This window comes from Engystomops pustulosus, chromosome 3 (genome assembly GCF_040894005.1).
Source record: "Engystomops pustulosus chromosome 3, aEngPut4.maternal, whole genome shotgun sequence".
In the NCBI taxonomy this organism is placed as follows: Eukaryota; Metazoa; Chordata; class Amphibia; order Anura; family Leptodactylidae; genus Engystomops; species Engystomops pustulosus.
In genome coordinates this window covers 137,770,770-137,796,126 of record NC_092413.1, presented here as the reverse complement: position 1 = coordinate 137,796,126, position 25,357 = coordinate 137,770,770, and the positions used below count along the sequence as shown (strand labels likewise).

The window sequence follows — 25,357 nt, the reverse complement described above, 5'->3', positions numbered from 1 at the left end:
TTTCGGCATTAATGGATCATTCTTTTTAATATTTAGCCAAATGAAAGGTACATCAAAAATGCATGATAAACCTGAGAAATTTATAGATCCAAGCTCTGTTACAGTGGTAATCTTTATACATTTGTTATCCATGGCCTCCTTCATTCTAAAATCAACTATTAAAATGATCATAATAAACCAGAAGGGCTCTAGGGGGTGTTTCATAGCCCCTCTGTGCTCTGGATTCACAAACTGTCTCATCCTCTCACCTGCTCCTGACTGTGTGCTGCTGCTGTGAGAATATAGCAGGAATTGGTATGACCTCCTATACCCTGCCTTCTGTTACTCACAGCAGCTGGCTATTTACGCAGTTGCAGTGATAAGCAGGCGGCAGTAGGGGGGCAATGGAGTGGGTGTGAAAGAAGTTGTCCAGGGGCAATGATGCCACATAGGGGCTCTGGTAATGCTCCCAGAGCATTTTTAACCACATTTCCATTAATTTTAAATATTTTCTAACCAATGAGCCTGCTAATATCACTAATAAAGGTATGCTTGCAGTTCAAATGGCACAAGTCTCCTCCTCAATCCCTACTTCCCTCCTCCTCACCTGGCCCACCCTTCATATTCCTCAGCCTCATGCCTGCTCCCTGAAGAAGAAGGGAGGAATGAAAAGAAGACCTGCTTTCTACCGGGGCTCACCAAACGCTGCTGGCAGGAGGCCAGTAATGTACAAATAATTGATTAAAAGCAATGGTTTTATTCAGATTTCTGACAAAGGCATTTTTAAATGAATATGCCATAGGCTATTAAAACCTGTCTTCAGGTAAAAATTACCTCCCTGATGACAGTTTCCTTTAAGTGGTAGATTTCCTTTAAAAATATATTCACATATGGGCTTTTTTTTTATATACCCAGTCTCTTATCCCCTTAACGTTTTGGCTCTTTTTTGTTTTCATGTTTCCGTTTATTGCTTGCTATTTTCAAAAATTTCCCAATATGGGGAAATTGGTAAAAAGACGGATTTGTGGCAATTTCTTGTAGGCTCTGAATTTATGCCTTTCACTTTTTGTTTCAAATGGCCCCCTCCCCTTTATATCTATGATCTCGTTATGTGCTGAAAAACCTCACCTCAGCTTATACACGTCTCAATAAAAAAAAAAAAATTAATACTCACACTCCGCCGCCCGGATCCTTGGCACGGCTCCCGATCCTTGGTGCGGTTCCTCTTCTTGATGATTTGTGTTGTTTCTCTTCCTTCTCTATCCGACAGAGAGGCGTCCATGCGATCTGCCGGCCGGCGCACACTATGATTAGTCTATTTCACTGCTGATGACGTCAGATTGCATGGACGTGACTGTGCTGGCTATTACAGCAAAGAGAAGAAAGAAGAGGAGACGCGGCAAGTTTGGGGGGTGAGTGAGTATCGCCGGAGGGTGAGCATTAAGTTTATTTTTTTTTTATGTGCTTGGCATACAGGGGGCTGGCTGGCTGTATACTATATGGGGCTGGCTGTATACTGAAGAGATGTCAGGCTGTTTACTACATGGGTCTGGCTGTATACCAAATGGGGCTGGCTGTATACTACAGGGGACTGGCTGGCTGTATACTACATGATGCTGGCTGTATGCTAAGGGGGCTTTCAGGCTGTATACTACAGAGGGCTGGCTGGCTGTATACTACATGGGGGTTGGCTGGATGTATACTACATGTGAGCTGGCTGGCTGTATACTACACCCTCGGCTTATACTAAAGTCAATAGGTTTTCCTAGTTTTTGGTGGTAAAATTAGGGGTCTTGGCTTATACTCTCGTATATATACGGTAATATGTTTTAATTAAAAATGTTTATAAAATCTTCATTTTCCGTGTTCTGATGCAAATGCAAAACTTTCTCATACTACAGTGACAGACCTGCGTATGGTCTCATTTTAGGCCAGTTGAGATGATGTTTTCATTGCTGACATTTTGTGTACTGTTTGAACAATTTTTATTAAAACTTTTAATATTTGCAAAATTAGGAAAAAGTGGCAATTTGGACATTTGGACACTATTTTCCATTATGTGTTTCACTGCCGAGAATAACCGTTTTTAGAGTTTGATGGATCTTGACTTTGGGGACATAATACCTACCATATTTAATATTTTTTTCTTCAGTTATAGGGAAAGGGTGTGATTTAAACATTTAGGGTTTTCATAGTTTTTTTTAAATATTTTTGAAGTTTTAACATGGCCTCACAGGGGATGACAATCAAAACCAAGATGGTGGAGTGTATGTCAGTATTTAATTACCAGGGTTTGAATGCCTCCGGCAACTTTGCTGAGGGCATTTAAATGGTTAAAACCCATGATTGGTGCCAGCAATAACCGCGGTTGTTACTGTTGGGTGTTTGTTGCAATATGCAGCAAACACCCAACCCGTATGGAAAGGGCTCTGTCTGTGAACTCTTTTCATACATCCGGCCCAAAACAGTGCCATAATAGAACGGTGGAATTGGGAAGAGCTAAATGGCTGAATCATTTTTTGACTGGTAAAATGAGACTTTATGTCTAGTCTGCAAATTATATTGCATGCCGCATATGAACTAAAAATAGTTTAGTGTTATGAAGTGTTAAAAAGGTGAAAATCATTGTCAGCAGGAAATGCTACCTGTGTTTTCCTTGTTTTTTCCTGCAATTATGACCTGTTAGGACTACTTGAGAAATGGGATAAAGAGTTAGATCATTCAATTTCTAGCAATATTCATTATTGTTATTTTGAATGAGATAATGACTCATAATGAGACCAGCCAGAAGTAATTTACATTTATTGTATCTTGTTTTCATTTTGCATTAAAGTATAACAAACTATTACCATCTTTTAACATCATTATGAACTCATGTACCCAGGAGTAAAACATTGATTAAAAATGCAGCTATGTAAATAATTTTTCCTAAAGCAACTACTACATTAGTGATAAAGTTGGTTATTTGCATATATTGTCATTGACTACTAGTTTAAAACTTCTATAACCCTTTTCACTGAGATTTAGAAGGTGTCCCATGAGTTACCCGAATGTTAGGAAATAAATTATTACAAAATCTCAGCTAAGTGGAACATACAGTTTCACATTAATGAGAAATATTACCATAAAGCCAAAGTGAATGATAGAATAGTATAAAATTTTCACAAATTCAAATTGTTTTTTAAGTTTTCATAATTAGCAGAAGTGAATTTTCTGATTACCATGACAAAACATTTAGCAATAACAATGAAGAATTACTAATGCTATTTTCTTTCATTGTTTAAATCTTTCTTTTTTGTTTCTTTTAGAAAATGTGTTCTGTGCCTCCAGTTGGTCTGGATTCATATTCTCCTAATTCCAATAACATTACACAAGCATATAGAAAGCAAATCACTAATTCTGCATCTGTTAATATCGATAAAGGATATTCCACAGTAAAAGATGCATTTCATACACCTTTGTCAACAGAAAAGTCTACTTCTTCTCGTACTTTAAGCACAGAATGTCCTTTGAGATCACATAGCAGAAGATCTTTGTATTCTCCAACTGATTTACAACTGTCACAACACAAATCATCAAAAGCCAGTCAGAGTGAAAGGTCAAATGTAATGTCACCTCTTCCCATACAGGTTATAAAATACCCACTTTGCCGTAGCCCAAGCCCATTGAATTCTACTTTCTTTGGTTCTTCTTCAACAATATGTAGTATGAATGAATGCACATCACCGGTTCCAAGGTCAGATGCTGCTTCACCTGTTTCATCACGGCTTTCTTTTTTAACTTCCTTGCTAAAATCAAAAAGATCAGGTTCAAAAAGAACAATTTCTCCTGATCCACATTATCAGTCTGAACCTAAGACAATTTCGCTCACACCTTTAGCTTTTCAAAAGTCCACCATGACACCAGATGTTCCTAGAAAATCCACATCCTGCTTTTCACTTAGCAATCCAAGAGAATCCAGGATGTTAAACAGTCAAAGAAAAGCTGATATTATGCCAGCAGCTTCTGAGTCTGACATATTAAGGGGTGAATTTTCTTTTCACCAAAGTCCAAATAGGGCACTTTCTCCAGAATCCATTTACTTCATGTCATCTCCAAGAGGATCTGTATCACCATCTTCTCAATTGCACCGTAGGTCAGTTACACCACCTTACTCTAGCAGGGAATGTATTCTACCCTTGAATGATAAACCTCCAATAAGCAGACATCCATGTACACCCCTTAAAAAATGTTCTGTTCTTGGTAAATCCAAAAGAGTTACATTGTTTCCTCCTCCTTTACATTTTGACCAGTCACATGATAAATCTCATTTTAAAAGATACACCTCACCAATAACTCGTTTTCGATCAACCTCTCACTCTTTAAGCGAGGGTTCACCTCCACGTGGTTTTAAATCTAGTTCTGCCATGGATTTAGGAAAAAGTCATTATTCTCAATCTCACTCAGCTCTGCTGTGTGGTGAAATTATGGAGACAGATAAGGATGCACACCAAGCACTGCATCCAAGCCACACATGCCAGTCCTTCAGTTTCGAAGAATTATCAAGAAAGAATGCACCACTTTGCTCATTATCTACTAACATTTCGGCACAGCCAAGATCAATCTTGTCAAGATCATGTGAACTACCCTCAGGAAGTTCATTGTTACACGTTTCTGACCCTGAAAATACAAAGGTATCGATTAATAACAACTATATTTCATGCATGATAAAACAAAACATATTTTATAAATCTCAAATTTGAGCTGAAATTAACTGTTGCATGTTTGAGATGTTTGAGATGTGCTGGCTAAAGTCAGAAGCAAATCCACTGCCAGAAGTAGGTATGCTGTATATTTAGATATTTATCAATGAGACAAGTAATGAGCTATTGGCAAAAACAGTGAAGTAATATAAATAGTTTGAAACCTCTTTGAAAATAAGACAAAGTATAAGAGTCAGGCAAAAATATATGTACAGAGTTGTAATACAGATCGTATCCAATGAGAGATTCAGGTATACTTGATGTTGGAACGAATTGTCCCATCCTAAGGATAACTATCAGCACCCTCAATGTTCTTAGCATTTGATTAAGAGAGAACCGTAGTGTCTGGATTGAATGCAGACCATGCAACAATTATGGGGACCACAATATGGAGTAACCAAAACCTATTCACAGGTCTCTATTAACAAAAACAGAATCAAATGCAGCTGTGTCGTGCATTCATTTGATAGGGCAGATAGACCTGAACTGTGGGGTTGACCCCCTCAATAAGGACTTATTCTATGGATTTGTTATCAATATGCAATATCTATTATAGTATTGTCATTTACAATTTTCAGTGTTGATCTTTCAGGATTAATCACACCGTCAATGCTTTGTAAACATACAAGACCCAAAACATCCCCCTTAACTAAATGTGTTAAAGCTCAGCACCCTGGAGTACATTGGGAAAGAGAGTAAACAGTAATAAAATTAAAAAATGTAAAAAAAAAAAATCGAAATTTAGCATCCAACAGGGTGCAATAAAATGTAAAATGTTAAAACATTATACACATGGACATGGAGATGACAGGTTCAACCTATGTGTTAGGGCTGGAAACCTTAAAGGGGGTTTTCAGTGACACACAAGTTAGCCCCTATCCACTGGATACAGGCTATTTGTTGATTGGTGAGAGTCTCAGTGATGGGACCCCCATGGATCACAAGAACTAGGGTCTGTTGTACCCATATGGTACCCCAAGATTAGGAGAGCAGCCAGTCGCGCTTGCATACTCAAACTCACACCTAGCTTTTCCCAATGAAAAGATCCAGAAAGAGATCTGTCAGTCAATCACAGGCAAACCTGAGTGTGTTTTTCCAAGCACAAAAACCTAAAACCTAAGCAACGACAATTTGTAAAAGTTCCCCCGCCCACACTATGCAAAACCCCCAAAGTCACTACTATACAAATTATACATCAAAATGACCAGCACCGAATAAGGAAATTTATAATGGTTATTTTGAGTTGATGGTCATTAAAGATTCTTCAGGCCTCATTATCAAAGACTTAAGTGAGTACATACTGAATTCTGTCTGTGTTAATATATTTGTAAACCTTTACCATATCTTGACTGCTACTTGGTGCATGTCAGTGTGCTTTAGTTTCATACCTTGCTCACTACAAACATTGCTATGCTTGTTATTTAAAATAAATATTTTTTTTCCAAATTACGGTAAGATACAATGAAAAAACAAATCCTACTGTGTATTATACAGTTATAACTGAATATTATACATTGTCCTTTTTTAATAATTGTTTGTACCTAATAATATGACTTGGCTGTTTCTATATTTATTGTTTAATATTGTATCAAATATCATTTGTTCCCAACATGTTCATTTTAAACTTATCTCCATTGTTGATTTTTAAAAAAGTGCTGCGGAATATGATGGTGCTAAATAAATAAAGATTTATTCTTGTTATTTAAAGCCATAAAATAAGGTAAAATATGAAGAAAGCTTAGTTGAGATTTTGGAATCTAAGCATCTAATCTCTTGGTGATTCAATAACAATAAAATATATTATTCTGCGGTGTATCCAGCAGTTAAAAATGTAATATGATCTGATGCAATGGGTGTTATTGATCATAGCTGTTATTTAATTTTTTTGCCTTGTTCAGCACAAAGGAACACATTTACTAAGGTCCTTGCGCCAGTTTTCTATCAGACTTTGCACTTTCTTTTATGTGCAAACTGCTTGCACGGGTATTTAAGAAGTGCCTGCACCACATACGTGACGCACGCAATCCTTTTGTGTCGCAGCTACACTATTCTTCACACAACACAAATTTTGTCATTGAAATGGGCGTTCCGATGCATTGTTGGACCATGGGCCACATTTATCATGCAAAGCTCAACAGAATTGGGTCGCACGCCCCATGTTAAAGGTGTGCCAAAAAAGTTGGTTCTGTCACGAAAGGCACTCATGATTAGAGCTGTCAAGCACTGAGCTATTTTTTTTTTTTGGTTTATTCCAATACAGAAAACAGGTCCGCCATGTCCTATGCAAGACCACCGCAACTTGCTCTCCAGACAAACTCTTTTCCCAAACAAGTTTTCAAACAAAAGACCCACAACCAAAACCCACCCCCACTTCCTCTGCTACTAATTCTCACCTAGTAGGGGGGTGGTGGGAATTTATTACACTTGTATAGCAGACCCCTGAGGAAACCTCCAGAGGTCAAGTTTACACATATGAGTATAAATGAATGATTATAATAAAATACACATGTAACCCACCACATACACAATGAGTGATACATATCATAACATACGTCACAGAGTACTGTGACAGGTACACTAATTCGGGCCAGTGCTAAGAGCGCCAGATTCATGGAGAACGGGCACTACAATTCATTAATCTGGCGCTTTTTGCACACTACACAGGCAATACCGTTTTTAGTAAATGTGCTCTAAAGTCATTTTTGCACCTTTCCAATGGTTTTACAAAATTGGAGAAGTTGTTTTCTGTGCTAGGTTTTCCCTATTTATCTTAGCGTGACAAATGCTCTTGTTTTGTACCTTTTATTGATGCATCGTGGCTAAGTGCACCAAATGTAGGCACAAAAATATGCCAGCAAATTCTTGGCATTAGCAAGATTCTTTCATGGAAGGAGGAAAAAAATGACACAAATTGTTACTTTTTGATCAGAGGACTTGTGCCTTTTAAATAAAAAAGCACAAATTTTGCCAACTTAAATTTAAAACCAAACATGGGATTGAAAACATTTAACATAACTAAAAAACCATAATGATAAATTAACAGCCAAATAAATAACCGTAAATGAAAGAGAAACAACAAAGAGTCCTCACTATGATAAATAAACCCCATTGTGTTTTTCTATTTTCTACTTAAAATATCAAGCCAATATAGAACTGAAATTTGAAGATGTAAGATTATATATCTGTTAACACTCTGTCTGGTGTTTTTTAGTTATACAAAATCAAGTCAAGTTACAAATCTTTTGCTGCAATTCCTACAAATACATTACTTCTTGATCAAAAGGTGAGTGGGAATTTCCTAATAAAATATTGATTGATGATGGTTGGATGATAAGGGACATCAAGGGGTTGCAGAGAGACACAAAAAGCGCAAAGATTCAAGCGAAATACCGTTTTAAAAAAATGTTTATTCTGGTGAAGGCTCTTGTTCAGAAATGCATAGTTTTTATACTGTTCCTCACTATTTAATAAAACTACAATTCCATGAAGTTGTGTTGCCCTTGTGGATTTATCTTGCATACTCTTCAGCGATAATAAAATGTTAAAAATCATTTACAGAACAAAAATTATTTATGTCTTCTTTTACAATTTTGTGTTGAAATTATTGGTTTTTACATGGCCAACCCAATATTATTACAGTAATCCTGGTTCTAATTTCCTTAGTTCCCTTGGTTCTGTGTTTCTGCAAACCACATCTTTCTGTTTACTAAGCTATATGATGGCTTGTGGATTTCCGTTTTTTATTGGAAATTAGAAGTTAGTTTTCCATTTTTTTCACATTTAAACAGTGTAACTTGTTGTATTTCCTGGTTGCACATTTAATTTTAATTTTCTGTGCCATGTTATTAGCAAAAAAGAATGCAGTAGCACCATTTATGGGTGTTACTGTGTGGTTAAAATGACACATCTCCTTTGGATTTTTGCTCAGTTTGATCAAGAAGATCACTTCCCACCATCAAAAACTTTATTGTAAAGAGCTGTGTGCAGGCTGGTTTTCTGCGTAACAAATTGCACTTCATGTGATTTAATATGCCATGCCATGTACTGGGAAGCAGAAAAAAATTCCAAATGAAAGTGGTGAAAAAACGCATTTGCGCCATTTTCTTGTGGGCTTGGGTTTTTTACGGCTTTCACTGTGTGCCCCAAATTACATGTCTACTTTATTCTTTAGGTTGCTACGATGACAAGGAAACCATATGTTTTCATACATTTACAAAAATTAAAACCCACTGTACAAATTTTTTTTTATTTTACCATCTTCTGGCGCTATTAACTTTTTCATACTTTGGTGGTGTCATTTTCAATGCTTCTAATTTTCATGATTGCATGGCCTTTTGATCACTTTTTATTGCATGTTTTCCGTTACAGGGTTAAACGCAGTAAAAAAACGTTATTATATTTTGATAGATCGAGCATTTTCGGACGCGGCAATTTATGTTTATGATTTTTACTGTTTATTTATTCTTATATGACTTCTAGGGAAAGGGGTGATTAACATTTTTTAAATACAATTTTTTTTCACTTTTTTCAGACCTCTTAGAGTACTTTAACCCTAGCTTTTCTGATTGATCCTACCATATACTGCCATGCTACAGTATGTCAGAACATGTGGATTTTCCTCCTCATTCATTACAATATGCTCAATGAATAGGTTAAAACGAGATAGCCTTGGGTCTTGGGAAGACTCGATGCTGTCATGGCAACTGACCACACATGCGGCGCCATCTTTTTGAAGCCGCTGGCAATGAATGGGTTACCACCCGCGATCAGGTGTTTGCTGCAATATGCAGCAAAGACCTACCAGCTATGGAGAGGACTCAGCCCGTGAACCCTCTCCATGCACCCGCAGCCGACGTGTGATGTACTACTATATATTTATCTATGTATGTGTTTTAAGGAAAGGGGGGGTTTTGAACTTGAAGGTTTGTCAAAAAGATTTTCCATATATTTATAAAGCTTTTGTTTTTTATTTTTTTATAAAATTATTTTAGGCTCCCTACTGTACTTAATCCCTGAATTGCAGTAAAATATGAATATGTTGCCTTCTCTACAGTCTACTTCCAGCACCCATTCAGCACCCTCAAATGAGGTCACAGGCAGGGCCAGATTATGGAATGAGTTCCGGTACTGTGCGTCCCAGGGCCCCCACCTCTTTGCCCTTAAAGGAACCCCCAGCAAATGAGGGCTATGCAACCACTAGAAGCACCAACTATATGTTTAGTCCAGCTCTCCACCTGGCCAAGGAAACCGGGCAATAGCCGCCAGATTTGTTTCTATGGTAGAGTTCCTAGGAGTTCCCTGCTCTGCCATAGATTGCAGAGCTCACAGGACAACAGTGTCTTGGCGCTGGATGCACAGTGATATTTCGCTATGTACCGCAAGCTCTATATGAGCATATGTGCATAAGTGTACAAATGTGTGATTGTAACTTGCATGTGTGAGTATACAAATATGTATCATTTTCAAGTGGGAATGCCTGATAGTGATGTTATATGTGCGCTCTACCTGAAAGCAATGTAATATATGCTCTCTGCCTGGCGGTGATGTAATATGTGCCCTCTACCTGAAAGCAATGTACTATATGCTCTCTGTCGGACAGCAATGTAATATGTGAGCTCTTCCTGATAGCAATGTACTATATGCGCTCTGTCAGATAGCAATGTAATATGTGCTCTTTGCCTGGCGGCGATGTAATATGTGCGCTCTGCCTGGCGGCGATGAAATACGTGGGCTCTGCCTGGCGGCGATGAAATATGTGCGCTCTGTCTGGCGGCGATGAAATATTGATAGTGATGTACTATGTGGGTTCTGCATGGGTAGCAATATAAAAGGGGACATGTATCATTATTTCTGCTAGTCAAATTTCGTCTCGTTTTTGTGACTTTTGTCGTAATTGCGACTTTTTTCCGACTTTTCACCTGTCGTTTTTCAAGTACGCCTTGGTCTGCACCTTGTGCATGTATCTTAGTTTCCCAGATGTTCCGTGCGACTTTTCTCTTATGTATCACTTTTTTTGCTTATTTTTGCAACTTTTAGGCGCAAATCTGCACCTCGTCCAGGGAAGGTGCAAAGGAGGGATTTTTTCGATGGACCCCATTTTAACATGTAAATTTGAATTACTCCACATGCTTTAAATGTTTAAAATTTTCCACAGTAACCTATTTTTTGAAAATTCAGAAATTTATTGGTTACTTCTAAGGCTGCGCTCACACGTTGCGTTTTGAAACCTATTACAACAAGGAGAGGTGATTTGCCTAATTACATTACTATTAACATTTGCGTTTACAAAACTCAATATAAACGCAATGTTAACCCCTACGGGACACAGCATCTTTTGGCCTAAAGGACGCGGCCCCATTTTTCAAATCTGGCCTGTGTCACTATAAGTGGTTATAGCTTTGGAACGCTGTGAGATATCCAGGGGATTTTGAGATTGTTTTCTCGTGACACATTGTACTTCAAATTAGTTTAAAAATTTGGATGAAATCTTTTGCGTTTAGTTATGAAAAAAAACAAAATTTGGCAAAAATGTTGAAAAATTCTTTATTTTCAACGTTCTAAATTCTCTACTTTTGATTCAGAAAGTCATAGCACCCAAATAAATTCATAACTTACATTTCCCAAATGTCTGCTTTATGTTGGCATGGTTTTTTCAGATTCCACATATTTTACTAGAATGTTATGAAGCTCAGAATTTGGGAGCCATTTTTCACATTTTTTGTAAAATCGCCAAAACCTGTATTTAGATGGACCTGCACAGTTTCTAATTGACACTGAGAGGCCTAAATAATAGCGAGACTCGTAAATTACCCCATTGTGGAAACTACACCCCTCAACGTATGAAAAACCACTTTTAAGAAGTTTGTTAACCCTTTACGTGTTTTATAGGGGTTAAAACAAAATGGAGGTGGAGTCTGCAAATTGTAATATTTTTTCACAATACACTCATTTTGGGTGGAAAATTAAACATTTGTAATGGATAAAATGAAAAAAGGCTCCACAAAGTTTGATACGCAATTTCTCCCGAGTACACTGATACCCTACATGTGGTGGTAACCTGCTGTATGGGCGCACGGCCGGGCATAGAAGGGAAGGAGGCGCCATCCGGAGCAGATTTGCTGTCACATTGTACAGGCTATAATTTTTTTCTTTTTTTTAATGAGGACCTATAGGGGCTTATTTCTTTTGCCACATGAGATGCACTTTTCTAATACATAATTTTGGGGCATCTATAGCTAATTGGTGAGATTTAATTAACTCTTTGTTGGTGGAGGAAATGAAAATCATCAATTTTTAGGAAAATTTTTATGTGTTTTTTTTTTTGGCCGTTAACCATACCATGAAAATAGTATATTATTTTTATTCTTTGGGTCGCCACGTTTATGAAAATACTTCATTTATATATATTTTTTTATTTTTTCCCATTTTTACTGAATAAAAAGTAATTTGGCAAAATTGTTGTTAATTTTAGCATCACCGACTTACATATGCATAACTTTTTTATTTTTCACCTCAAAAATCTGTTTAAGGGCTTATTTTTTGCAAGAATGATAGCTCTTTTTAGTGGTCTTATTTTAGATTGCGTAACTTTTTAAAATCACTTTTTTAGAGCATTTTTAAAGGGCATTAATAAAAAATCATCTTTATCAGAGAGAGTTTTTTTAGGTTGTTTTTTACGGGGTTCACTTTGCGGATCTAATAACGATTCTGTTTTATTATACAGATTGTTACGGACGCAGGGATACCAAATATGTGGGGGTTTTGTGTATTTTATTCAATTGTACTGAATAAAAACTAATTTGGAGAAAATCTTATTCATTTTAGCATCACCATCTTTTTATATGCATAACTTTTTTATTTTTTGGCAGATAAATCTTGTTAGGGGCTTATTTTTTGCGAGAACAGTTGTTCTTTTTAGTGGGCTTATTTTGGAGTGCATAACATTTTTTAAATCACTTTTTAGAGCATTTTTTATAGGGTATTAATTAAAAATTATCTTTTTTCGGAACGTTTTTTGCGTTTTTTTCCTCCGGCGTTTACCGTGCGGGTCCAGTAACAATTCTGTTTTATTATGCAGATTGTTACGGACGCGGCAATACCAAATATGCGGGGTTTTTTTGTGTTTTTATGTTTTTTATACTTTATTAAGTTTTTTTATGGGAAAGTGACATTTTAGGGGCTTATATTTTTATGTATTAATTTTTTATTTATTATAATGTGTAGTGTTAACTGTTTTTGCATATTTTTACTTATACATACTTGAACTTAAACCAGTGATGCTCTGATCACTGGTTTAAGTTCAATACACTGCTCTACAATACTATTTTATTGTAGAGCAGTGTAAACTGTCTGAGCAAGCTTGCGCATGCTCAGACAGTTTACAGCCAGACCCGGAAGGGGTCTGGCTGCCATGGAGACCGGGCAGCTCCGGGGCACATGCCAGTCCTCGGAGCTGCCCGGCAGAGGATCGGATCCCCCGGTAAGCGGCACGGGGGATCCGATCCACAGCGCTTACACCCTTACACGCCGCGGTCATGTTTGACCGCGGCGTGTAAGGGGTTAACACCCGCGATCGGAGCCGGCTCCGATCGCGGGTGTTAGCGCAGGCTGTCAGCTGTACTAGACAGCTGACAGCCGCTGCTTCTGGTACCGGCTCCGTTCGTGAGCCGGTGCCAGAAGCAGGACGTTATAGAACGTCCCCGTGCGCTAAGCATCTAGCCCCGGGGACGTACTATAACGTCCTGGTGCGCCTAGGGGTTAATGCATCACGTTAAACATTACGTTTTCTATGCGTTTTGTAAATTCAATTGTTAACAGCAATGTAATTCAGGAAATAACCTCTCCTCAGCTGTTGTAATAGGTTTCAAAATGCAATCAAAACGCACCGTGTGACCGGAGCCTCATATTTCGTCATCTCCCTGGGGTGTGAAATAAACAGTAGCGTCCACTTCTGCATATAACCCCCTCACGTGGCCTGTGTCCATGTGGATTTGAGACATTTGCAACAAAAAGTCTCAAAAAGAAGCCAAAATTTGCCAGGATAGAAAAACTGAACATGCATCACAAATAAAAAGACATGATAATACAGGTTAAAAAAAAAAAAAAAAAGTCTCAAAAATCACCACAGAGAGACAAAACTATGATACATGGTGGGTCCATTTTTTTGAAGACTGCCTGTGATCATAATGCAGCAAAGACTTACCAGTAACACCCGCAAAAAGATGGCTGATGCCATTGGGGAGCTGCAATCCGTGGCCATGACACCCTATCAGCACATTGTGCTGCCAGTACTGTAGTATGGCAGTATATTATAGGATCGATCAGACAACCTAGGGTTAAAGTACCCTAGGTAGTCTGAAAAATAGTAAAAAGAAAACTTAAAAAAAAAAAAAAAAAATTACAAAAAAAAAAAATCTAAAAATTCTAATCAGTCCTTTGATGTGATACTATAATGGATATAATAATAATAATTGAAAATGACATCAAAAATCTCAAAAAGTGACACTACCCACAGATCCATACAATGAAGTATGAAAAAAGGAATTAGTCCTTACCGGTAATTCAATTTCCATAAGTCCACCATGACGGCCCCACTGGAGGTTGCTTCCCCTTCCTCTGTAGGGACAGGAAATTGAGAGCATTAAATAGCCCCTCCCTCAACCTCCCACCAGTGTTTATCAAATAACTACACCAGTATAGGTTGCAACATAATTTTATTTAGTATGTTAAATTTCACATACATAGGCAAAGATCCAAAAAATACTTTTATATACATGGGAGGGAAATATCAGGGCCGTCATGGTGGACTTATGGAAATTGAATTACCGGTAAGGACTAATTCCTTTTTTCCATTTCGTCACCATGACGGCCCCACTGGAGACATACCAAATTTATGCCCAGTTTAGGGAGGGACTACAGCCTGAAGCACTTTTCGGCCAAATGCCAGATCTTTGGCAGCTAAGACATTTAGCCTATAGTGCTTTGCAAATGTGACATTTGTACTCCACGTAGCGGCTTTGCAGATTTCTTCAATGGATGCACCTCCTCTCTCAGCCCAAGATGTAGACATGGCCCTAGTGGAATGGGCTTAGACGGAGAGAGGTAGTGGAACACCTTTGATTTTATAACATTCTTTAATGGTATCTGTAATCCAGCGTCCAATAGTGGCTTTTGAAGCTTTCTTGCCTTTATTTCTTCCTGCAAATTGAACAAATAAATTTTAATCTTTTCTCCAAGGATTGGATGCTTCGAGATATTTAAGAACAGTACGTCTTACATCCAGTAGATGCCATTTCTCTTCCACAGGATTTTTTGGATGATGGCAAAACGTAGGTAAGATTATTTCCTGGTTCCTATGGAAATTTGAGACAATTTTTGGTAAAAAATTTCTGTCAAGTCTGAGCGTGATCCTATCTTCTGACACAGATAAATAGGGTTCACAAATGGACAAGGCCTGTAACTCGCCCAGTCTTCTAGCAGATGTAATGGCGATTAAAAAGGCAGTTTTTTGTGTCAAAAAACGCATATGACTAGGGTCGATCGGCTCGAAGGGCCCCATAGTTAAAGCATCTAGAACTAGAGATAGATCCCACTGAGGGGATGAATCTTTAACAGTAGGACGTAAGCGTGAGCAGGCTTGAAAGAACCTCTTTACCCACCTGTGTTCTGTCAGCGCTGTATCGAAGTAGGCGCTCAAGGCTGAGACCTGGACTCTCAAGGTGCTAGGTCGTAGTCCCTTCTCGAACCCCTCCTGCAGAAAATCAAGAATCTGACAGATATTTGGGGAACCCTGGTTAGGCATATCTTTTGACCAGGAACAAAACTTTTTCCATATTTTAAAGTATATGGCATGGGTTACAGGTTTTTTACTATTCTTTAAGGTTTTTATTACCTTATATGATAAACCTTTTGATCTTAAGAAGGTGCTTTCAGGATCCAGGCTGCTAGGTTTAGGAACCCTGGGTTCTGATGAAGGACTGGTCCCTGATGTAGAAGGTCCGGCCTCCTGGGTAGGATAAACGGAAGGTCCATTGCCAACTTTTGTAGACTTGGGAACCAATTTTTCTTTGGCCAAAAGGGTGCTACTAAGAGGAGCTTGGTTGGACTGACTAGTAGTTTTTGCAACACCTTGCTTATCAATGGAATCGGAGGGAAAGCATACACTAGGTCCTGGTTCCAGGTCTGTGAAAAAGCGTCTAGTCCCCAGGGGACTTCTTTTGGGTTCAAGGAGAAGAACTTTTTCACTTTGGAATTCTTTCTGGAGGCAAACAAGTCGATGTCCGGCAGTCCCCACCTTAGAACAATCTCTTGGAAGACTTCCTCGTTCAAGCTCCATTCGTGGGGAAGAATTTGGGACCGGCTGAGGTAATCTGCTACTACATTTTCTGAGCCCCTCAGATGGATGGCCGATATCGACTGGATATTTTCTTCTGCCCAGGAAAATATTTGTTGTGATATTTTCAGTAGCCTTTTTGATCTGGTACCTCCTTGTCTTCTTAGGCAACTGTGGTAGTGTTGTCCGACATAATTTTCACATGGTGACCCTTCAGCTCGCTGGTACAGGATTTTAGAGTGTTCAGGACCGATTTTAGCTCTCTCTTGTTCGAAGAGGTATGTGCTGTTTCCTGGGTCCAGCAACCCTGGATATATTTGCCCGGAAGGAGAGCCCCCCATCCAGAGCTGCTGGCCTCTGTTTGGATCTGGGTCAATGGCCATTGGACCCAATTTACGCCTTTCCGTAGATTCCCGGGATTCTTCCACCATCTTAGTGATTTCTTCACTTTTGAGGGGATTATCAATGGTAAATGAAGATGATGATGATTTTTGTCCCATTTTGTAAGAATCCATGACTGTAGTGTTCTTGAGTGATTTTGGCACCAGGCCACACTCTGGATGCATGATGTCATGGTCCCCAGAAGACTCATAGCTGTCCTTACTGAGACAGACTTCCTCTTATCGAATTTCTTGATTTTCCCAAGAAGATTTTTCCTCTTTTCCTGTGGAAGATACGAGGTCTGGGTTAGAGAATTTAAAGACACTCATAAAAAATTTTTATGTGACTCGAAATTAAGTCTGATTTGTCTAAATTTATGATCCATCCCAGAGATTGTAAAACTTCTATTGTTGTATCCTTTTGGCTTTCTAAATGACTTACTGAATCTCCTATTATTAGGAAGTCGTCTAAGTATGGAATCACGCTGATTTCTTCCGTTCGGAGATATTTTACTGCTTCTGCCATGACCTTGGTAAAAACCCGGGGGGCTGAGGAGAGACCAAGGGGTAATGCAGTAAATTGAAAATGAAATTCTTCCCCAGAGGGAGATACTACGGCAAATCTTAAGTATTTTTGTGATTTCGTATGGATAGGTACGTGATAATAGGCATCCTTGAGATCCAAGGTACATAAACAAGCTTTGTAAGGTATCAAAGGCGTAGTGGATTTGATTGATTCCATTTTGAATTTGACATAGGTTACCCATTTGTTCAAATATTTTAAGTTTGTAATTAATCTGAAAGTCCCATTTGGTTTTTTTATCAAAAACAAAGGTGAGTAATGACCCGTACCTCTTTCTTCTGGATGGACTGGGCAGATGACATTCAATTTTAGCAGGTCGGAAACTTCCTTCCAAAGGTGACATGTTAGTCTGTTCGATGGTTGCCTGGATAGGATAAACCGGTGAGGAGGAGGTGACACAAAATCTATAAAATAGCCATCTTCTATTATAGAGAGTACCCACCTGTTGGATGTTATATTTTTCCAATGGGGGAGAAAATTTTTCAAACTTCCCCCCACTCTGGCGTCATTGTTTCTTCTCTTGTTTACTTGAGGCACCAAAAAGAAAGGATTTGTTCTTTCCTCCTTTGGCTGTATTCCAGTACCCCTGTTTCCAGGTCTGCTTGCTCCTGAATCTTGGCTGTTCTTTAGTGGGGCGAAAGCTCTGAAAAAATTGCTTCTTGGGTTGTTGTTTGGAACCCAAACCTCTGGAAACCCCTTCTTTTTATCCGCTGCTTTAGCTAGGATTTCATCCAATTCTGGTCCAAATAAAAAATCACCCGAAAAAGGCAGGCTACACAGTTTTGCTTTTGAGCGCACGTCTCCAGACCATTGCCTTAACCAAAGGGCTCTTCTGGTCGCATTAGATAATGCAGCTTCTCTTGCTGAAAACCGGATGGTTTCTGCTGAGGCATCTGCCAGAAAGGCTGCTGCTGATCTTAATAACGGAATGGAGTCAAGCATTTCTTCTCTGGACGTACCTTCTCTAAGATGATCCTCCAGCTGTCCTAGCCAAAAAAACAGAGTACGTGATACAGAGGTAGTGGTAATATTTGTTTTTAGGATTGCCATGGAAGCTTCCCAAGCTTTTTTGAGCAAACAATCTGATTTATGGTCCATGGCATCTTTTAGTTGGGTGGAATCTTCAAAGGGTAGATCGGTTTTTTTAACTACTTTAGCTTTCTTCCTTCTTAATCCACCAAATAATTCATCTACTACCGACCTTTCTTCTATGGTGTCTTCAATATTTAAGGTATCCCTTAATGCTTTTATTAGCCCATCCAAATCCTCATTAGGAAATAAATATTTGGGGTCATTTGGTATTGATTGATGCGTCACCATATCCTGTTCCTCCATGTCTAGCTCATAAGAACAAGAGGGCTGTTCATCATCTGAATCCAAACATACAGGGTTCTGCCTGACTTTTTTATGTGGTGGGCTCTTTGATGCCCTAATTTCTTCACGCATAACAACACGCAATTCGTCCAAAAATGATGACTTTTCCTCTTTTAACACTTTATCCAAACAATCTTTGCATAAACTTTTCTTATAATTAATATCCAATTTTGTATTACAAATGTGGCAACGTTTGGATGGTGCCTTCTTAGGTTTTTCTTTATCACACACTTTGGTTTTTTCTTTTTCTTTTACAGGGATATCCTTCTCCTGTTGTTTTTAGAAAAAGAAAAAGGAGTATTGCTTATTAGAAGCCGACTCCCCACAGCATATAGTGCCAAAACCTATTGGCGTTCAGCTAATGTCCTACTTACAGAGCCCAGGGTTAAGGAACCGAATTCAGCCTCATCCATGCTGGATATTCGCTGCTCCACATAGACCTCAGCAGAACTGCAGACTTGGTGGAAGCTTCTCCTTGCTTACCTTCCGGCATCTGACGTCATCTTTAATGGCCTGTCTCCTAGGCCGAGACGCTGAGGTCTCTGACGTCACTTCCGGTTCGCGCTCCGTAACCCGGAAGTGACCATGCGCCAGAACGTGCGCCAGAACATGCGCCAGAACATGCGCCAGAACATGCGCTTATGTGCCGGCAGCCGCGGACCCCCGAGAGGGCCGTAAAAAGCTGCCGGTACTGCCCGATGTCTCCTGCACGCCGCAGGAGATCCAATTTTGGCAATCCGGGACCTGGAGACCCCAAGTAGGACTCACGAGGAGGCCGGACGAGGGAAGCCCCGGGGAAACAAGCACCCACGAGGTTCTACCTCCTCCCCCCCCCCCCCCCCCCGAGAGGAGAGAGAGGTTTACTCTCAACCTTTCCCTGTAGGGGCAGGAAAAACACTGGTGGGAGGTTGAGGGAGGGGCTATTTAATGCTCTCAATTTCCTGTCCCTACAGAGGAAGGGGAAGCAACCTCCAGTGGGGCCGTCATGGTGACGAAATGGAAAAAATTATTAGCACCAGAAAATGGCAAAATCAATAAAAACATATTTGTACAGGAGGTTTTAAATTTTTGTAAATATATGAAAACATTTTAAAACCAATACAAATTTGGTATCCCCGTAATCATACCGACCCAAAGAATAAAATAGACATGTCATTAGGGGCACAAAGTGAAAGCCGTAAAATCCAAGCCCATAAGAAAACGGTGCAAATGCGTTTTTTACCATTTCCACTGCATTTGGAATTTTCCCCACTTCCCAGTACACAGCATGGAATATTAAATACCATCACTATGAATGGCAATTTGTTACGCAGAAAACCAGCCATCACAGAGCTCTTTGTGTTTAAAAATTAAAAAGTTATAGAATTTTGAAGATGGGGAGTGAAATATGGAAATGAAAAAAAACAAAAAAGGGCCAGGTCGTTAAGGGGTTAAATATCAGATGTATTTTTATTATGTCTTCATACATACAACCATAGAGTTCAAAGCCTAAGTGCTTTATTTTTCATGACTTTAAATTAGCTAAGTATACAGTAAATTCAGTTCATATAAATAAGCTTGTCTGGTCAAGTAGGCACATCATTTTCACCTTGGGAGCCAGAGTCAACTCTGATCTCAATATTCTGTAAGGGATTAGGTCCGGGATCGTAATCTCCTGGGGTAGACGTGCACAAATTACCAGCACACAAGTAACTTCACTATCCACACTGTGCGACTTGGGTATAACTGACCGCAGCCAGTTTTATTTGGCAGTAAAAACAAAATAAACAAAATAGCAAAAATAAAGCCTATGCCTCTCTGGCACTAACTATACATCAAGGTTCCCTACCTCACCAGGTGCTGGCCTACTGCCAGGCACCCCCAAAAACTCAGTGTCAGTTCACTGCCACAGCTCACAGGCCTTTGACATAGCCTGTCTCTTCCCCAGGGTGGAGCCATTGTGGGAAGTCTGCACCAGGTAGTTATGCAGGACTCCCAGCTGGATGCAAATGAATCCTAATTAATGGAAAAAACACCCAGCTTTCCCACATCCATCCAGCAACATACTCATTCTATACCCAAAATCTACTGTAGTGGCAGCTACCCTGCCACAATTCCCATAAGGCCGCGGTCACACGTACCGCCCGCTAGACGTCCGTTCATAACACGACACTAGGGCACAGGGGGAGGTCCTCAGCCCGAACGCACATGCGTTTCCAGAGAAACGCATGCGATCGGCTTAACAATCGCATGCGTTTCCCTGGAAACGCATGTGCGTTCGGGCCAAGGACCTCCCCCTGTGCGCTAGCGCCGCGTTATGACGGGCACCTAGCGGTACGTGTGACCGCGGCCTTACACAGAGGCTATCAAACAGATTAAATGATTAAGTGCAGCTCTTATTTGCAGTCAAAAAGATCAGCTTGCATACATAGGAACATATAGCAGACTGACCTTCACCTTAGGCCGGCGCCACACAGGGCGCTTTGTCTGCGCTTGCAAACACAGACAAAGTCGCGTCCACCGGGGTGGGCCTCGGCCCGATCGCATCGGCGTTTCTACGGAAAGGCCTGCGATCGGGAACGAGCCGCCGGTGTTTCGCGTTAAATTAACGCAAAACACCGGCGGCTCATTCCCGATCGCAGGCGTTTCCATAGAAACTCCGATGCGATCGGGCCGAGGCCCGCCCCGGTGGGCGCGACTTTGTCTGCGTTTGCGTTTGCAAGCGCAGACAAAGCGCCCTGTGTGGCGCCGGCCTTAGCTGTAAATGAGATAATTTGTAGATTGTATCTATCTATTTTCACTTTTCTTTTTCTATCTGTAGCTTTACATTAAAATACATTTCAAATTAGGCCATGAGTCAACACACGAGACTTCTATTCAGAAATACTACTTATATATACAGTAAATTGTTATGTAAAGCGAAAGCAATTGATGTTATGTTCCAAGGCCAAGGGACCTGGGCATTAGCTATCCATAGGAATCACTTACAGTATATTTCATTACAAGACACTGCAGGAATAGCAATTTATTTTTATATATTTCTATTTTTTTGCTGTTTATAGTAATGTTAATTTCAGATTTTAGCTCCTCGTCCCTTTGTTCCTGGCAAAGTGTTTTGGTCACTTAATGTGTTTTGGTAAACATCAGTGTTTATGTGTATGACAAAGCTACACTACAAAATAATTGTGAAGCCAATCAGCCAACACTTGCCGACTATAATCCCATATGCATATAACAATTTGTAGATGACATTTCGAGTCAATTAAGTACAACACAAACAGCTACTAGTAGTTTCTGTCCTTGTGTGCATTGTTTATGGTGTGTATGGTCTGTAGTGATGGTGTCTCTGCGCCACCAGAATCTTACTGCCAGTGTAGCAGGGTTGCAGCCATTTAAATGCCAGCAGCATTTAAACAGTGCAGGCCTGATCGCGGGTGTGAGGCCGGGTCACACGTACTGCTAGGCGTCCGTTCATAATGTGACGCTAGCGCACAGGGGGAGGTCCTTGGCCCGAACACACATGCGGCTTAACAATCGCATGCGTTTCCCTGGAATCGCATGTGCGTTCGGGCCGAGGAACTCCCCCTGTGCACTAGCGTCGCGTTATGACGGACCGCGGCCTTAATGGTGAGGAATGAGAAAAAACTAGACCGAAACCAGAACTTCTAATGAAGTTGAGGGCGCGTTCACACATTGCGTTTTGGTTGCGTTTTCATTGCGATTGAAACGCATATACAACAGCTGATGAGAGGTGATTTGCCTAATTACATTGCCGTATACGTTTGTAAACGCAATTTTAACGCATGCGTTAACAAAACACATGCGTTAACGCGTTGTTAACGCATGTGTTAACATTGCGTTTACTATGCGTTTTGTAAACGGAAATGTTTACAGTCATGTAATTAGGCAAATCACCTTTCCTCAGCTGTTGTATATGCGTTTCAGACGCAATGAAAACGAAGGTCAAAACGCAACGTGACCGCGCCCTGTGGGTCCAGACTGGGGAACCCAAACTGGATTCAGGTCTGCTATACCCTAGTCTGTACTGTGTTCTATTTTAGTAGAATTGTTTTGCTGTAGCATTGTAGCATTTGTAGGGCCCTCTATGCAGCATGGGATTTCAAAGTGACTCCTTCAGGCCATGACATTTCTTTGCAGAATTCCACACTGTGCTCCTGAAAATATCTCAGTTACAGTATAGTTTCACCTGGATAACAACTAAATCCCTTTAAAATGTACACTAGAAAACCTCTCTATATATATCCCTGCTATACAGTGCTCCCACATCAATTTATATACAGCCCCCAGCTACAGCACCCCACCTCAACTATATGGTATCTTCCTACCCCTAGTCAGCACCTGCCTCCTGCCTCAATAGAGGATCCTCCTACTATACAGTGACCTCTGCATTATACATCACCCCTATGGATCCACCTTCCCATACACAGAACCCACCTGCTGTAAAGAGTCTCTCCCCCATCATACAGTAACCCTACCAGATCTCATTCTTCCACTGGGCAGAGCCATCTTGAATGGGGACATTAAAATAACATAAAATGTACTTATCTCAAGTGATCCCACACTACAATGACAGAAGCATCTTTGGGTGGGCTCTTGTGCTGCAGCTGCTGTCATCACACCACCTCTGTAAAGGGGAGGGTGCATGCAGATCTTTCTCTGCAGTACCGCTTTCTCACACTGTATGACACATCTATCATTTGGTGTATTCTGATTCATATATATGCTAAAGCTATACATTATCAACTGCAATGTTATATAATCTTGGATTTGTTTTTTTTTTTTTTCATAAAGGCAATTGATGAACCTGAAACAAATGCAAGAAATAGTAATGTTGAAGATGAAGCAGATACACATTCTGAGGTACAATAAAGTTCCCTATTTGCAAATATTTAGCTAAATGCAGTCTGACAGTGTATCTTGAATTCTTCTGTGTATTTTTACTTAGATGTGTTCCCCCGCATTGCTTAGACAACAGACTGAAGAAATTTGTGCTGCCATTGATGAGGTGCTCCACGACCCATTTCCTCTGGTAAATACTATTGGCATACAGCTATTTTATCCTCTACTATTCCTATGTGTTTTAAGCTAATGATAGATACCATTTTGGTATCTAGAACATTCTTATATATATGTGGCAGAAAATCTTAAGAAAAAGACAGATTCAATATACAATCTTTATTCAGAAATGATAAAAACATGTTAAAAACAATTAAAACACCCACAGAACGGGTGAGATACAAATCTCCCCAAAAAATTGGACTCATATGATAATTGTACAAAAATATGCATACCATACAATATAAATAGATAATTATTTTATTAAACACTGACAGGGCAAAAAATAGCTACATCAATGTTGATACAGAGCATAACATATGATACCAATGTGCAAAATGTATAACCAGGTCAGGTAAAGTGCAAGTAAGGTCTAAGGTGCATAGAGTAGAATTACAATAACATTACCATAACAATAAAGGTCCAATGGGGAAGGAGTAGAGGTGCCCCACGCGTATCGCCGCTGGGTGGGCTTCCTCAGGGGATAGATAGCAAGTAACCATCAACAACCTTATATAGCCCTGATTGCTCTGGTGGGATGTGACCAGCAAGGCGCATTGCAAATACTTCCGGTCTGAGGGGCGGGAATACATCATATCCATCATGCTAGTCGTGCATTTTAGATGTGCGGAAGTCACTGTGAATCCAAAGTAATGCGTGTCAAATGTTCAGAAGTCAGTGGAAGTTCAGAGTAATGTGATCGAGATTTATGTGTTCCAACTTCGCAAAAGTATGGAACGGTTTACCGATGGCCATCACAGACGGAAAACTCTTCCCAAACATAAATGCAGAGGTAAATAATTCACTATATTGTTAACATGCATATATAACAAGATCACGGAATTAACAAAGCATCGCCCGTCCATGCTCTTTATAAAGCCTAATTACTATACACTCACCGGCCACTTTATTAGGTACACCTGTCCAACTGCTCGTTAACACTTAATTTCTAATCAGCCAATCACATGGCGGCAACTCAGTGCATTTAGGCAGTTCAAACCGAGCATCAGTATGGGGAAGAAAGGTGATTTGAGTACCTTTGAACGTGGCATGGTTGTTGGTGCCAGAAGGGCTGGTCCGAGTATTTCAGAAACTGCTGATCTACTGGGATTTTCACGCACAACCATCTCTAGGGTTTACAGAGAATGGTCTGAAAAAGAAAAAACATCCAGTGAGCGGCAGTTCTTTGGGCGGAAATGCCTTGTTGATGCCAGACGTCAGAGGAGAATGGGCAGACTGGTTTGAGCTGATAGAAAGGCAACAGTGACTCAAATCGCCACCCGTTACAACCAAGGTAGGCAGAAGAGCATCTCTGAACGCACAGTACGTCGAACTTTGAGGCAGATGGGCTACAGCAGCAGAAGACCACACCGGGTGCCACTCCTTTCAGCTAAGAACAGGAAACTGAGGCTACAATTTGCACAAGCTCATCGAAATTGGACAGTAGAAGATTGGATAAACGTTGCCTGGTCTGAGGAGTCTCGATTTCTGCTGCGACATTCAGATGGTAGGGTCAGAATTTGGCGTCAACAACATGAAAGCATGGATCCATCCTGCCTTGTATCAACGGTTCAGGCTGGTGGTGGTGGTGTCATGGTGTGGGGAATATTTTCTTGGCACTTTTTGGGCCCCTTGGTACCAATTGAGCATCGTTGCAACGCCACAGCCTACCTGAGTATTGTTGCTGACCATGTCCATCCCTTTATGACCACAATGTACCCAACATCTGATGACTACTTTCAGCAGGATAATGCGCCATGTCATAAAGCTGGAATCATCTCAGACTGGTTTCTTGAACATGACAATGAGTTCACTGTACTCAAATGGCCTCCACAGTCACCAGATCTCAATCCAATAGAGCATCTTTGGGATGTGGTGGAACGGGAGATTCGCATCATGGATGTGCAGCCGA

At 40.1% G+C, this 25,357-nt stretch overlaps 1 protein-coding gene across 12 annotated transcripts in view; it reads left to right on the top strand.

Annotated features, from left to right (window-relative positions):
- The window catches only part of MLIP (muscular LMNA interacting protein), a 193,834-nt gene that overhangs the window by 88,322 nt on the left and 80,155 nt on the right, over window positions 1-25,357 (top strand). For 11 of the 12 annotated variants that reach the window (XM_072142276.1, XM_072142274.1, XM_072142272.1 and 8 more), the window contains 4 exons: window positions 3,288-4,652; window positions 7,933-8,004; window positions 23,182-23,250; window positions 23,336-23,419. In XM_072142276.1, the coding sequence (XP_071998377.1) occupies window positions 3,288-4,652; window positions 7,933-8,004; window positions 23,182-23,250; window positions 23,336-23,419 (1,590 nt within the window). The remainder of the gene's footprint in view (window positions 1-3,287; window positions 4,653-7,932; window positions 8,005-23,181; window positions 23,251-23,335; window positions 23,420-25,357) is intronic. The other variant, XM_072142279.1, reaches the window with a different exon arrangement.